Source organism: Erinaceus europaeus, chromosome 12 (genome assembly GCF_950295315.1).
Source record: "Erinaceus europaeus chromosome 12, mEriEur2.1, whole genome shotgun sequence".
Classification (NCBI taxonomy): domain Eukaryota; kingdom Metazoa; phylum Chordata; class Mammalia; order Eulipotyphla; family Erinaceidae; genus Erinaceus; species Erinaceus europaeus.
The window spans coordinates 830158-843163 of record NC_080173.1 but is presented as its reverse complement, the minus strand read 5'-3'; the positions used below and the strand labels follow the sequence as shown (position 1 = coordinate 843163).

Genomic DNA, 13006 nt, shown 5'->3' with positions numbered 1-13006 from the left:
CACCAACGCCCGACTCCCTTTGCAATAAGCATCTTTTAGTAGAGTAGTGGTAATAGTAGTAGTTGTAGTGAGTTTAATGACCACATATACTGTTAAAATAAAAGATAAAATGTATTTCTTTTCTCTGCTATAATTATGACTTCATACTTGTTGGTAATCTACTCCAAGATAATTTTTTAATATCTGTAAAACAGTTATAAGAAGTTATGTTAATGTTAATATGAAATTCACAAAATCAATGTATTAAGTAACTTTGGATACAGAAAAATACTAATGTTTTATCCATATACAAAACTGATTTTATTTCTATATATTGATAGTAGGAGAAAGACAAATGAAACTAATGATTTTATAGAGCATCAAAAAGAATAAAATGTGTAAGAATAAATTTAACAGTAAAGTACAAAACTTACACTCTGAAAACCATAAAACATGATAGAAGATATTAAAGAAACGTGAAGTGAAAAAAAAGAACCATGTTCATGAATTGGAAGACTTGATACTGGATACATGTTTCTCTTTGGACTGTATCCAGAGACACCAGATCTGGGATGTCAACTTCCAGCTCCAGTACTCGGGTGATACCTTCACTAATTCATAGGACTCCTTAATTCCATTTCATGTGGAGCACTTCCTAACAAAGCCACAGAATCTGGATATAGACCAGTGCCCATGAGGTAGGACACATGTGTACACGTATCCATAAATTAGGGGAATACATACACCTTAAAGTAAAATGTGCAATTGTCTATAGTAACTCAGTATTTCCTTTTTATAAATAAAAAATAAAAAAAACAAACAAAAAGAAGTAATAAAACCAGTGGAATCCCAGCATATGACTAGATATATGCTCTAATGTGTCTAGACCAAAGAACAAAGTTGGGAGTCTAGAAACAAGACTTCCAACATGGACAAATGCTTTTGGAGAAAGGTGTCGGTACCTCTAATGAGGGGAGTCTTTTCAACAAATGATGCCAGAACCACTGGATATCCACATGCAAAATAGTAATTTTCCAGGTCCCTACTTTGCACTGTATTCCTAACTCGAAATGAGTTGAAGACAAAAATGTAAGTGCTGTAACTATAAGACTTTTGGAAAACGTAGGTGTAAATTTTCATTACATTAGATCCAGCAATGGTCTACTCAGATATAACAAAGTACAAGCAGCAATGACCAACGTAAACTGGAAAAACTGTCTTCCAACTGTGCATCGAAAGACACCATCAAGAAGTGAAAAGCAATTTGTACGGCAGGGCAAACACTTTCAAACCTGTGCCTTCCACACAGATGTGCAATGACTCTGACTTCCACATGTCCCCACAGAGTTCTGCTTGGCTCACCCTTAGTTGACTGTGTTTGCAGCTGCATCTCTTGTTCCTTTTCTGTGAGTTCAACTCCAAGATTTGCCAGATTTTTTAGATCATTAGAATCAATCTTCTCACCTTTGAAAATAGGAGATTGGGGATACATATAATCATTTCACATAGCAGTTACTGTTTCCAGTGAGGAGTTATGTTATGATGACTACTATCCTAAAATTCTGGCTGGAAACTACAATAAGAGATTTTTTAATAATGCAATCAGTGTATATGCTAAGTCAAATTAGAGGTTATCCTAAAACTAGGGGGAAAAACTTCCAGAATGAAATCTGGTTGGTAATAAAAATGATGTTTAAATGAATTAATCCTTTGAAAACATTTCAAGTATTTTTAATGCACTGACATTAGCTTATAACATGTGAGTTTTAGTTGAGCATTCTCTACTGGGAAACTGGCACTTTTTATGCATTTACTCTCCCTCTTCCATGCTGGTCACTTTAATTTTAAAATTGAGAGTTATATAATGAATATAGTAAATGAATTATCCTCCTGGCATAAACAACAGGAAAACTGATGCAAAAAGTCTGGCAATTTCATTCTGAAAATCTGATGTTACTCAATACATGGAGTATGAAAGGCAGCTGTTCCTAACAATGGAGAAAAGCCAGAGCTTAGTCATCAGTAATGGAGTACTAGGAAATGCCAGGGAAACCAAATCTTAATGGTGATAACTTCTGAAGTCCAAAAACATGTTTTTCTCTAATTGCCACCCGGGTCATCCTTGCTGCTTGGTGCTACAGATCCACTGCTCTTGGCAGCCATTTTTTCTTTCTTTTTCCTTCCTTTTTTTCCTTCCTTCCTTCCTTCCTTCCTTCCTTCCTTCCTTCCTTCCTTCCCTTCTTCTTTTCTTTTTTTGATGAGACAGAGAGAAATTGACAGGGGAAGGGAGATAAGAAAGGGAGAGAGTAAGACAGGTACCTATAGCCCTGCCTCACCACTCATGGAGCTTCCCCACTGGAAGTGGGGAGCAGGGGTTTGAACCTGGGTTTTGCACTTGGTGATACGTAAGCTTAACCTGGCACACCACCGCCAGCCACCCCCCCACAAGCCCAAATTTTTACAATAAAGTTTAACTTATCTGCAAAACATGTAAATTTTTCATTAGTGTTTGCAGAGGAATTTTCTTATCAACTACAGGAGAAAATCAGAATCCCAGAAATATGATACAGATGTTTGTGGATAAACACAGGACTATTACAATCATTACATTTGCTTTGTGTTATACATACTAACTGCTTCTATGTTTACTTAGTAAAGACCTATTGAGCACACTTTTTGTGTTATAATCTTACTCAATTCCTACTCTTTAAATAAGCATGAAAAATTAAAAAATGTAAATATGAAAGTTATACAACTCCAAGGGTCTACTTTTGGCTTATAACATATCAAACTTACTTGTGTTAGTAAGAAGTGATTCACAAGTGGTTGCATCTCAACAATCTGCATTCTTATGCATTCTTATTTAAAAACATCTACTGATAACCATGACACTTACCAAGAGCATAACATTCACACATATCTATACACACATAAAAGGAAAATGTGTTAGCTTCATCTTTATTCATTAGGTGCTCACAAAGTCAAGGGACACCCTTGCACGTTCTTTATCTTGTCTTCTCTCAGTATATTCAAGGACTCTTAGATACACTCTCTCCAAGATAATTACGGCATCTGATCTCGGGCTTACCAACAGTTTTGAGTCACATCAGTAAACCATGTATTTGGAAGTCTGATGTTCTGGTTGTTCACAGTGGTCTATGGGCTGTTGATGTTGCCCTTCCTACTTAAGGAAAGTATTAATTATGTTAGGAAAGGCATACACCTAGGATCTCATTCATTTGCATTCTCAATATACTTCTCATCTTTAAGAGCTCTCACAATTTCTGGAAACCTTAAAAATCTTGTTATCATTTATAAAAAGGGAGACCATTTTGAAGTGAATCCTATAAATGATATAAACAACAGAGGATTTAAGATTTTCAGCTTACTTGTAGTGTTCTATGCTATTGCAAAGGCTTCCCAGAGTCAATATGAAGACACCTAGCTGCGTAGATTTCACAATAAAACATCATAATTTAATCAGATTCTAGATATATTGAAAGCAAAACTCAAAATGATGAGTAAAATCTATACTTTTCATCAGCTTCCCACATACAAGTGTCCTCACTTAACAATTAAAATTTTTAAAAATATTTATTTATTCTCTTTTGTTGCCCTGGTTGTTTTTTTATTGTTGTAGTTATTACTATTGTTGTTACTGATGTCATCGTTGTTGGCTAGGATAGAGAGAAATGGAGAGAGGAGGGGAAGACAGAGAAGGAGAAAGACAGACACCTGCAGACCTGCTTCATTGCCTGTGAAGCGACTCCCCTGCAGGTGGTCCTTCCTACTTAAGGACGCTGGTCCTTGCGCTTTGTGCCACATGTGCTTAACACACTGCGCTACAGCCCGACTCCCCACTTAACAATTTTTGTAGGAAAAAGTTCCCATGAATTGCAAGAGAAAGTCAAAGTTGATTAAAAAGACTCACAAAATATGAAAGCATAAACTTTCAACCACATAAATTTGTTTAGTTCTATATTCCAAATATGCATGGATTAGTAATGGAAAGGAATACCAAATCACATTGTATGTACATGGTCTGTATTTTTCTATTTAATATGTAGACTAAGAATATTAATACAAAATACAGTGTTCTCCTGTTGTGTTGGAAATCAGCTGTCCACATGCAGCTTTGTTCACATCTATAGTCTCTCGACTACTCTCAAGAGAGATCACCCTTCCCAGCGCCCCTTCTCTGTCTTCTCAGTGCCTCAGCCCTCCTAGGATATAACTTATGGTATCTGACAACGTGGGTGCCACTAGCAGGGAGATTTTCAGTCAGATCCTAAAGCTCCTTATCTCTGAGCTTGATTCCCATCTTATTAATGTAGTGTTCAAGCTGATCACATGAACTTTCCCACCTAATGAAAGAATCAGTCCATGAAGAAATTTACATAAATCAAAAAGACAGGTTCTTCAACTTTCTAGAGACACGTCCTGCCATGAACATCGTGGACTATATTAAGTGCTCACAAAGGTCGTGTGTATTTCAGGGGGTGAGTCGTGTTGTGTCAAAGTCTATCTAGAGTTCTCTAGTCTTAGCACGTACTAGGCTTGTTAATTTTTGTTCTGAAAAAAGTTCTTTATCCCTTATTACCAGAGAAATGCAAATCAAGGTAACACACTACTTAACACCTGTAAGAGTGAGCAGCCTACATTAAAACAGGTCAGAAACAGGAAGTGATAGTGAGGATATGATGAAAAGGGGACCCTTCGATACACTGCTGAGAATGCAAACATTCTCTATGCAACATAGTGTGGAGATTTCTGAAGAGATTAGGGGCAGACCTGCCACTGTATCTAGTGGCTCCTCTACTATCTGTCCTAGGCACATAAAAGAGAAGAAGTCTGGAAAAATATACACCCTTATGTTCATTTCAGTATTATTTATAATAGCCAAGGTTTGGAAACAACCCAAGACTTTCTATTTCTAAAATTTAGTAAATGGATATAGTTTTTAGGGAAATACAGAGAGGTCTAAAAACTTCATAATTTTATTAGTATTTAAAGTACTTACTATCAAAGGGTAGATTTTTCACCATTTCCCAGTATATACTATCTTTGGGCTCTATCCCCATGTTTTCCAGAACAGTTTTCACATCATTGATATTAACAATTCCTCCTTAGAAAAACAAAACAAAAAAATAATGATTTCATGTATGCTAAATGAGACAACTGATTTACAGTATGAACTGTGTAAAGTAACAGTGACTAAGCTCTGACCAAGTACATAGAGAAAATGTCATTTATAGAAACATACTTTGTTTTCTAAAGACTGGAAAGACAGGATACTTTTACTGGTAACCATGTGAATATGTCTGTAAGATTTAAGATCTCTCCCTCTCTCTCCCTTTCCCTCCCCCGACCCCTCTCATAAGGCTACCCTCCTGTAAGCTTCTCTTGATCTTGACTGAATATTGCAGAGCTACTAAGAGTGGCTTGTTTCTTGACAATATAGGATGAATGGCTTTGATCAGAGAATTTTTTGTCTAAAGATCTTGCTAGATCTTCCTTAGAATGCATGGAAATCTAGAATGTTTCTAATCCTTTTCTTTTTCCTTCCTTCATTCCTTCCTTTCTTCCTTCCTCCCTCCTTCCCTCCCTCCCTTCTCCGCACTTTATTTTTTTATTGCTTTACAGTAGTCATTGACATATGCATACAATTTCATTATGTACTAGGCTCCCAAAGTTTTCTTCCTCTTTCCTCCCCCTTCCCCAGAGTCCTTGCTTTGGTGCAGCACACCATGTCCAGTCTGTGTGTCAATTTGTGCTCTCCCTCCCCATTCCCTACATTATTAAGTTGGCTTAATAAGTGAGATCATTTGAGATTCGTCCATCTCTTTTTGGCTTTTCTCACTCAAAATGATCCTCGAATTTCATCCAGGAGGATGCAAAGAAGACAACTTTTGTCATTTTAAATAGCTGAGTAGTATTCTGCTGTGTATATATACCACATTTTTTTTCAGCCAGTCACCTTCTTCTTCTTCTAGCATTTGCCCTTCTTCCATAGCCAGTCAACAGCGTCAGGTTGAGCCTGATGTAAAGTTTCGAGACCTCCTTCCGGCCATGGCCTGTTCGATAGCGATTGAGGAGGGCCCAATCATAACGTGCTAGGTCAAAGCCGGGTAGATGAGGTGTTTGTTCTTTACCTCAGCTGACTGCCAACTCTGTTTCCAAGAGTATGGAACAGAGAAGTTCAGTGTAGGTGTAGGGGACCAGATTGGATGACGAGACGTCAAGCGTTGGACAGGGTGGGCGAAGATATCCGCGTATATTGGCAGGTCCGGTCGAGTGTAGACGTGGGAAATGAACTTAGATGATGCCGCATCCCGACGAATATCTGGCAGGGCGATGTTGCTAAGAACTGGCAGCCATGGAACCGGGGTGGAACGGATGGTTCCAGAAATGATCCTCATGGAGGAATATAATTTGGAATCGACCAAGTGGACATGGGGGCTACGGAACCATCCTGGGGCACAGTATTCTGCAGTGGAATAGCATAATGCCAGAGATGATGATCGTAGTGTGGAAGCGCTCGCGCCCCATGAGGAGCTGGCCAGTTTTGCAATGATGTTATTCCTCGTGCCCACCTTTGCAGCAGTTTTTATGAGATGTTCATGAAATGACAGGGTGCGATCGAGAGTAACGCCAAGAAAGACTGGCTGGGCTTCATGCCGGATTCTCGTATTGTCAAGCTGCACATTAAGCTCACGCGAGGCCGAGGCATGGTGTAGATGGAAAACAGATGATACCAGTCACCTAATGTTGGCCATCTGAGTTGCTACCAGGTCTGGCAATTACAAGCTGTGCTGTTATGAACATAGGTATACACAGATCTCTTCTGATAGGTGTTTCTGTTTTCTTTGGGGACATCTTCGGGAGAGGGATTGCTGCCACCTTCTTTTATCCTTTTCTCCCTCATATGGTGTCAGATTTGCATTGTAATTTGAGAGCCTTCCAGCTGTTTTAGGTTCCCCCCTTATTTTCTCTCACATAGCCATCTCCCTAGTAATGTTCTTGCACATCTAGTTTTCCTGGGCTTCAACTTCTTGGAAACATTGAACTAAGTTACTCAAAATGACAGTGATAAATTATTATTATTATTATTATTATTATTATTATTATTATTTGCCTCCAGTGCCAGCACTGTGAATCCACTGTTCCTGGCTGCCATTATTTCCCCTTCTTTTCCCCATTTTATTGGATAGGACAGAAAGAAATTGAGAGAGGAGGGGGAGATAGACACCTGCAGAGCTGTTTCACAGCTTGTGAAGCTTCCCCACTGCAGATGGGGGGTGGGGCTTGAACCTGGGCCCTGGTGCAGGTCCCTCCTCAGGTACAACAAACTGGCCCGATAAGAAATTATTATCATGTGTTTCTAATCAATTCAGTGACCTATCCTGGCGACGATATCAACATTTAGAACCATCATTTTTCTTTAAGCCATGACCAAGGTCTTTCACAGCAGTGCATTTTTGCATCTTTGGACTGTTGCCTTGAAATTTTCTTTAGAAATTTTTCACAACTGTCTTGAATTTGGAGTTTTCTTTAGGTTGTTCTGTCAGGAGTGGGCACTCTTGATAAAAGTCTCTGGCTCCCCAGTAAAGTCTGCTGCTAGCTGGAGTGGAGTTCTCCTCCAGGACTCTGACCACACACAGAGTGTGTTAGCATGAAGACTGAAGTCCAATATGGGGTCTAGAAGTTGCAGAGGTCCTCGGGATGGCTCCTGCCATAACTCCTACCTGGGCTGCAGTAAGTAATTCCTTTCACTATAATGTGGTAGAGGTCGCAGAGGTCCTCAGGATGGCTCCTGGGCTGCAGTAAGTAATTCCTTTCACTGTAATGTGGTAGAGGTCGCAGAGGTCCTCAGGATGGCTCCTGGGCTGCAGTAAGTGATTCCTTTCACTGTAATGTGGTAGAGGTCGCAGAGGTCCTCAGGATGGCTCCTGGGCTGCAGTAAGGGATTCCTTTCACTGTAATGTGGTAGAGGTCGCAGAGGTCCTCAGGATGGCTCCTGGGCTGCAGTAAGTGATTCCTTTCACTGTAATGTGGTAGAGGTCGCAGAGGTCCTCAGGATGGCTCCTGGGCTGCAGTAAGTGATTCCTTTCACTGTAATGTGGTAGCTCTAAAATCATAATAGGATCTCATTGCTTAGTGTTTAGTACAACCTAGTCTCTGCCCCCAGATTAACATCCTGTACTTCAGAGATCTCTTTTTCACTTTAGTTTGTGTCTTTCTGGGGCAAGACGTCTGTCTGTCTATTCACCCCAGGAATTCTGACCTTCTGTCCCATTCTGGAGGCTTGCTCTTGGTGGCAGGTTTACGTCTACATAGGTTTGTCCATGTGTCTATTCACCCCGGGGATTCTGACCTTCTGTCCCATTCTGGAGGCTTGCTCTTGGTGGCAGGTTTACGTCTACATAGGTTTGTCCATGTGTTTGGTGGAGCTTTATTGCCAGGGCAGAAGGAGGCTGTTACACAAATGTGTCCTGGAACATGCAGTGCTTGGGCAAGTGCATCTTTAAGATAATGTTGGATGACAGTAGTAACAGTTGGAATTTGTGCTTTGTTCCTAATTTTAGGGTTCCTTAAGATTTTATGTATTTATCTCAACACAATTAAATGTAGTATTAGATGTTTTCAGATTTAAACTTGGGAAAAAAAATCCCCTTTGGAGACTGACAAGAGTATCTTCTCTCCATACCATCAGCAGGTAGGTTTTCTGTCAGCTGCCCAAATTCTTTCTCAGTGAGCTTTATATGCATTTTTTCCAGAAGGGGTTTCAGGCTGCTGCTGTCAATGTTTCTTTCTTAAGAAAGACAGAAAAAAGAATGTAAGAATAACAGGCCTAAAAATGTCATATAAATACAGTGTTTAAAGTGATCAAAACTTTGGAAACACATATGTCTTTGAAGGGGATGTATCTCACCAAAGCAAAGAACTCTGGTGGGATGAAGGGAAGTTGGGGTCTTGGTGCATGATGAGGGGGGTAGCATAGCTTGAGGGGCAAGTGTCTCAGACACTTAGACCCCTGCTACGGGGAGGGAAAGGGATGTACCTATGTGCCAACAACCATGCTGTAGACCATTAACATACTGCTTAAGAATCACGTGTTATTAAGCATAGACATTTTTCTTCTTTTAACCAAACTTTCTTAATGTTTGATACAACATTTATATTAGAAACATATCTTTACCAAAAGAGTAATAGCCAAAAAATATAAATAGCGCACCAAACTCAGCAACAAAAAACCAAATGACCCCATCCAAAAATGGGGAGAGACTATGAACAGAATATTCACCACAGAAGAGATCCAAAAGGCCAACAGAAATATGAAAAAATGTTCCAAATCATTGTTAGAGAAATACAAATAAAGACAACATTGAGATACCACTTCTCTTCTGTGAGAATGTCACATAAGAAAAGGTAGTAGTAACAAATGCTGGAGAGGTTGTGGGAACAAAGGAACCCTTCTGCACTGTTGGTGGGAATGTCAATGGGGCCAAACCCTGTGGAGAGCAGTCTGGAGACTCTCAGAAGGCTAGAAGTGGACCTACCCTATGACCCTGCAATTCCTCTCCTGGGGATATGTCCTAAGGAACCAAACATATTCATCCAAAATGATCTGTGTGCATCTATGTTCATAGCAGCACAATCTGTAATATCCAAAACCTGGAAGCAACCCAGGTGTCCAACAACAGATGAGTGGCCAAGCAAGTTGTGGTTTATACACACACAATGGAATACTACTCAGCTATTCAAAATGGTGACTTCACCTTCTTCATCTCATCTTGGATGGAGCTTGAAGGAATCATGTTAGGTGAGATCAGCCAGAAAGAGGATGAGTATGGGATGACCTCACTCATGGACAGAAGTTGAGAAATGAGAACAGAAAGGGGAAACACCAAGCAGAACTTGGACTGGGTTTGGTGTCCTGCACCAAAGTAAAAGACTGGTGGGGGTGGGGGTGTTGGGTCCTGGTACATGATGGTGCAGGAGGACCTATGTTGTAAGAAATTTTACATGTGTACCAACAATTGTATTTATTGGAAAACATGAAAAGCACATGTACCAACTACTGCAATTACTGTAAACCATTAATTCCCAATAAAATAAAAAAGTCTCTACCAGAATGTTCCATCCTCCAAAGGGAGGCTGGACAACATGCTCTACCACCAGAGGAAGATGGGTCCTGAAATTAGGGCAACTTGGAACATTCCGACTCATGACCACAGAATGTCTGCTCAGACCTACAGGGATGCAGAGGTCACATAGGCTCCTAAGCTGAATATGGGCCCAGATCAAATCGATGGAATTTACAGTCAACAATATTTATACACTTCCCCATATTTGGGAGCTACCCTCTTCCCTGATCCAGCTTTCTGGCCCCTTTTCCAGCCATGACATCATCTTCCCCAGACAATAACTTGGGTCCATCTGCATATCGGAGGTCAGGCTCAGGAAAAAACTAATAAGGTTATGGGCCCTTTGGAATATAACTAAAATAGGCCTACTAGCTATCTTCAAAACAGAGATCCCCAAATCTTCATCTGCAATATTCCAGCCTTTAGGTTCATGATTAGTCAACAATTTGTTTGGCTTTATATGTTAACTCTTTATCAGCCACCAGGTTCCAGATGCCAACATGATGCCAACCTGACTTCCCTGGGCAGATGACCCCACCAATGTGTCCTGGAGTTCCGATTCCCCAGAGCCCTTCCCCACTAGGGAAAGAAAGAGGCTGGGAGTATGGATCAACTTGTCAGTGCCCATGTTCAGCGGGGAAGCAATTACAGAAGCCAGACCTTCCGCCTTCTGCATCCCACAATGACCTTGGGTCCATACTCCCAGAGGGATAAAGAACAGGAAAGCTATCAGGGGATGGGATGGGATACAGAATCCTGGTGGTGGGAATTATGTGGAGTTGTACCCCTCTTATCCTATGCTTTTTTTTAGTGTTTCCTTTCTATAAATAAAAATTTTTTTAAAAGTCTCTACCTAAAAGATTGTTTTTGAAACTTACTCGTATTGATACACCTAAATCTAACTCACTTGCTTCACTTGCTTTGATTTTCTCCTTCCCATTTCTTTTTGATTTTTTTTTTTTTAATTTTTAACAGGGCACTGCTCAGCTCTGGCTGATAGTGGTGCAGGGGATTGAATCTGGGACTTCAGAGCCTCAGGCATGAGAGTCTCTTTGCATAACCATTATGCTATCTACCTCTGCCCTAAAATATATTTCTCTATTGCCCATTATTTAGCAGCTAGGTTTCCTTAGCCTTGTAACACATTAACAAACATATTTAATAAAAACAACTCTGCACATTCCTGAGTAAACAAGAGCTCGCTGAGAACCAAGTCCCCAGAAGTAGAAGTGCTGGACTAATGAGAATACTTATTCTCAACTTTACTTGCTAGTTTCAGATACTTTTCCAAAGTGGCTAGACCCATTTTCCCTCCCTCCAGCTGTGTTATTATTTCTCTACATTATGATTTACAGCTGAGATCCATGTGTAATATAAAAGGTTAGACTTTGTTTTATTTCCTAGCTACTAAGGAGTTAGGAGATCTTTATATATGTCTATTGGGTATCCATTGTTCTTTTAAAAATATTTATTATTAACAAGAGATATTTCAAAAATGCATATTCTGGACATTCATAATTAATTGATAATTTGAATCACAGCATTATTTTCTTAATCTTTGATTTGTATTTTTAGTTTTGACTTTTTTTATAAAACAGAAGTTTTGTTCAATGTAATTAAATAAATTAATATTTTTCTTTTTTGTGCTTATAACAAATTATCTTCTAATGCAAATATAGTCTTCTATTATTTTAAAGATAAAAATTTTAGAGATTTCCCATTGATATTTAAATTTTAAGCTTCCTTGATGCATTCTTGTGAACAATGTAGTATATAGAATTTATCTTGTGTTATGTTAGATAGCAGCCAATATCTTCAGAATTCTTGGTTAAATAATTTACCTTCCTAAAAAGCAAAGCAAGGGATAGATAATACAGGATGACACCTAATGGCCTGAGGTCTTTAACAACAGTTCCAGAAACAGTGTGAGGAGGGTGGAGGCAGGGAGCAGGGTGCCCTCTGGCAGTGAAGATGATGAATGGGGAGAATGAGGTATCCAGGCTCCATCTCAGGGAGAGTTGAACTCCTGTGATAACAACCTAGTCTACAGAATTTATTCAAATTTTATCAATTTAACATAATCTATAGCAAGGTAACATTAAGTGGTGTACTGCCTCTTTGTTCTTTAATCTGCAACAATTTCAGCTTTTGTCCTTAATAATGTTTATATTTTTTAAAAGTGTAAGCTATTCATTTTGTAGAATGTCCTTCAATTTGGGTGAAACCTTCTTTAAAATAATGGTTTAATTTTTCAATAATTTTTAGACATTTAGTGCCAAAGCTTTAGAATTCCCTTGCCCCGAGTGATGAAGCTGAAGGGTTGTCATTCCACACCTGAAGTCTCTGGTCACAGTCTGAAGTGAAGCATGCTGGGGTGGCACTCGTTGCAATGCTGACCAGACTTCCCTGGACAGACGACCCTATCAATGTGTACTGGAGCTCCACTTCCTCAGAGCCTCACCCTACTAGGGAAAGAGAGAGGCAGACTGGGAGTATGGATCGACCAGTCAGCGCCCATGTTCAGAGGGGAAGCAATTACAGAAGCCAGACCTTCCACCTTCTGCAACCCATAATGACCCTGGGTCCATACTCCCTGAGAGACAGAGAATGGGAAGGCTATCAGGGGAGGGGATGGGATGTGGAGATCAGGTTATGGGAATTGTGTGGAATTGTACCCCTCTTATTCTATGGTTTTGTTAATGTCTCCTTTCTTAAATTAAAAAAAAAAAGAATTCCCTTCTTAGATTTACAAAGTCTAGTTATTGCCAAAGTTTCAAGGTAATTTTTTTTCCTTAGAGTTACTACTGGGGTCAGAATCTGCACAACTCTATGAGCTGCTTTTTTGTTCTCCACTTTTCTTTTGATAAAGACAGAGGGAG

At 39.6% G+C, this 13006-nt stretch overlaps 1 protein-coding gene across 1 annotated transcript in view; it reads right to left on the bottom strand.

Moving 5' to 3' along the window:
• Window positions 1-13006, bottom strand: part of LOC132541787 (uncharacterized) — a 148406-nt gene that overhangs the window by 73179 nt on the left and 62221 nt on the right. The window contains exons 17-19 of the mRNA XM_060202484.1: window positions 8687-8791; window positions 5000-5104; window positions 1342-1443 (exon numbers count right to left, since the gene is read on the bottom strand). Of these exons, the coding sequence (XP_060058467.1) occupies window positions 1342-1443; window positions 5000-5104; window positions 8687-8791 (312 nt within the window). The remainder of the gene's footprint in view (window positions 1-1341; window positions 1444-4999; window positions 5105-8686; window positions 8792-13006) is intronic.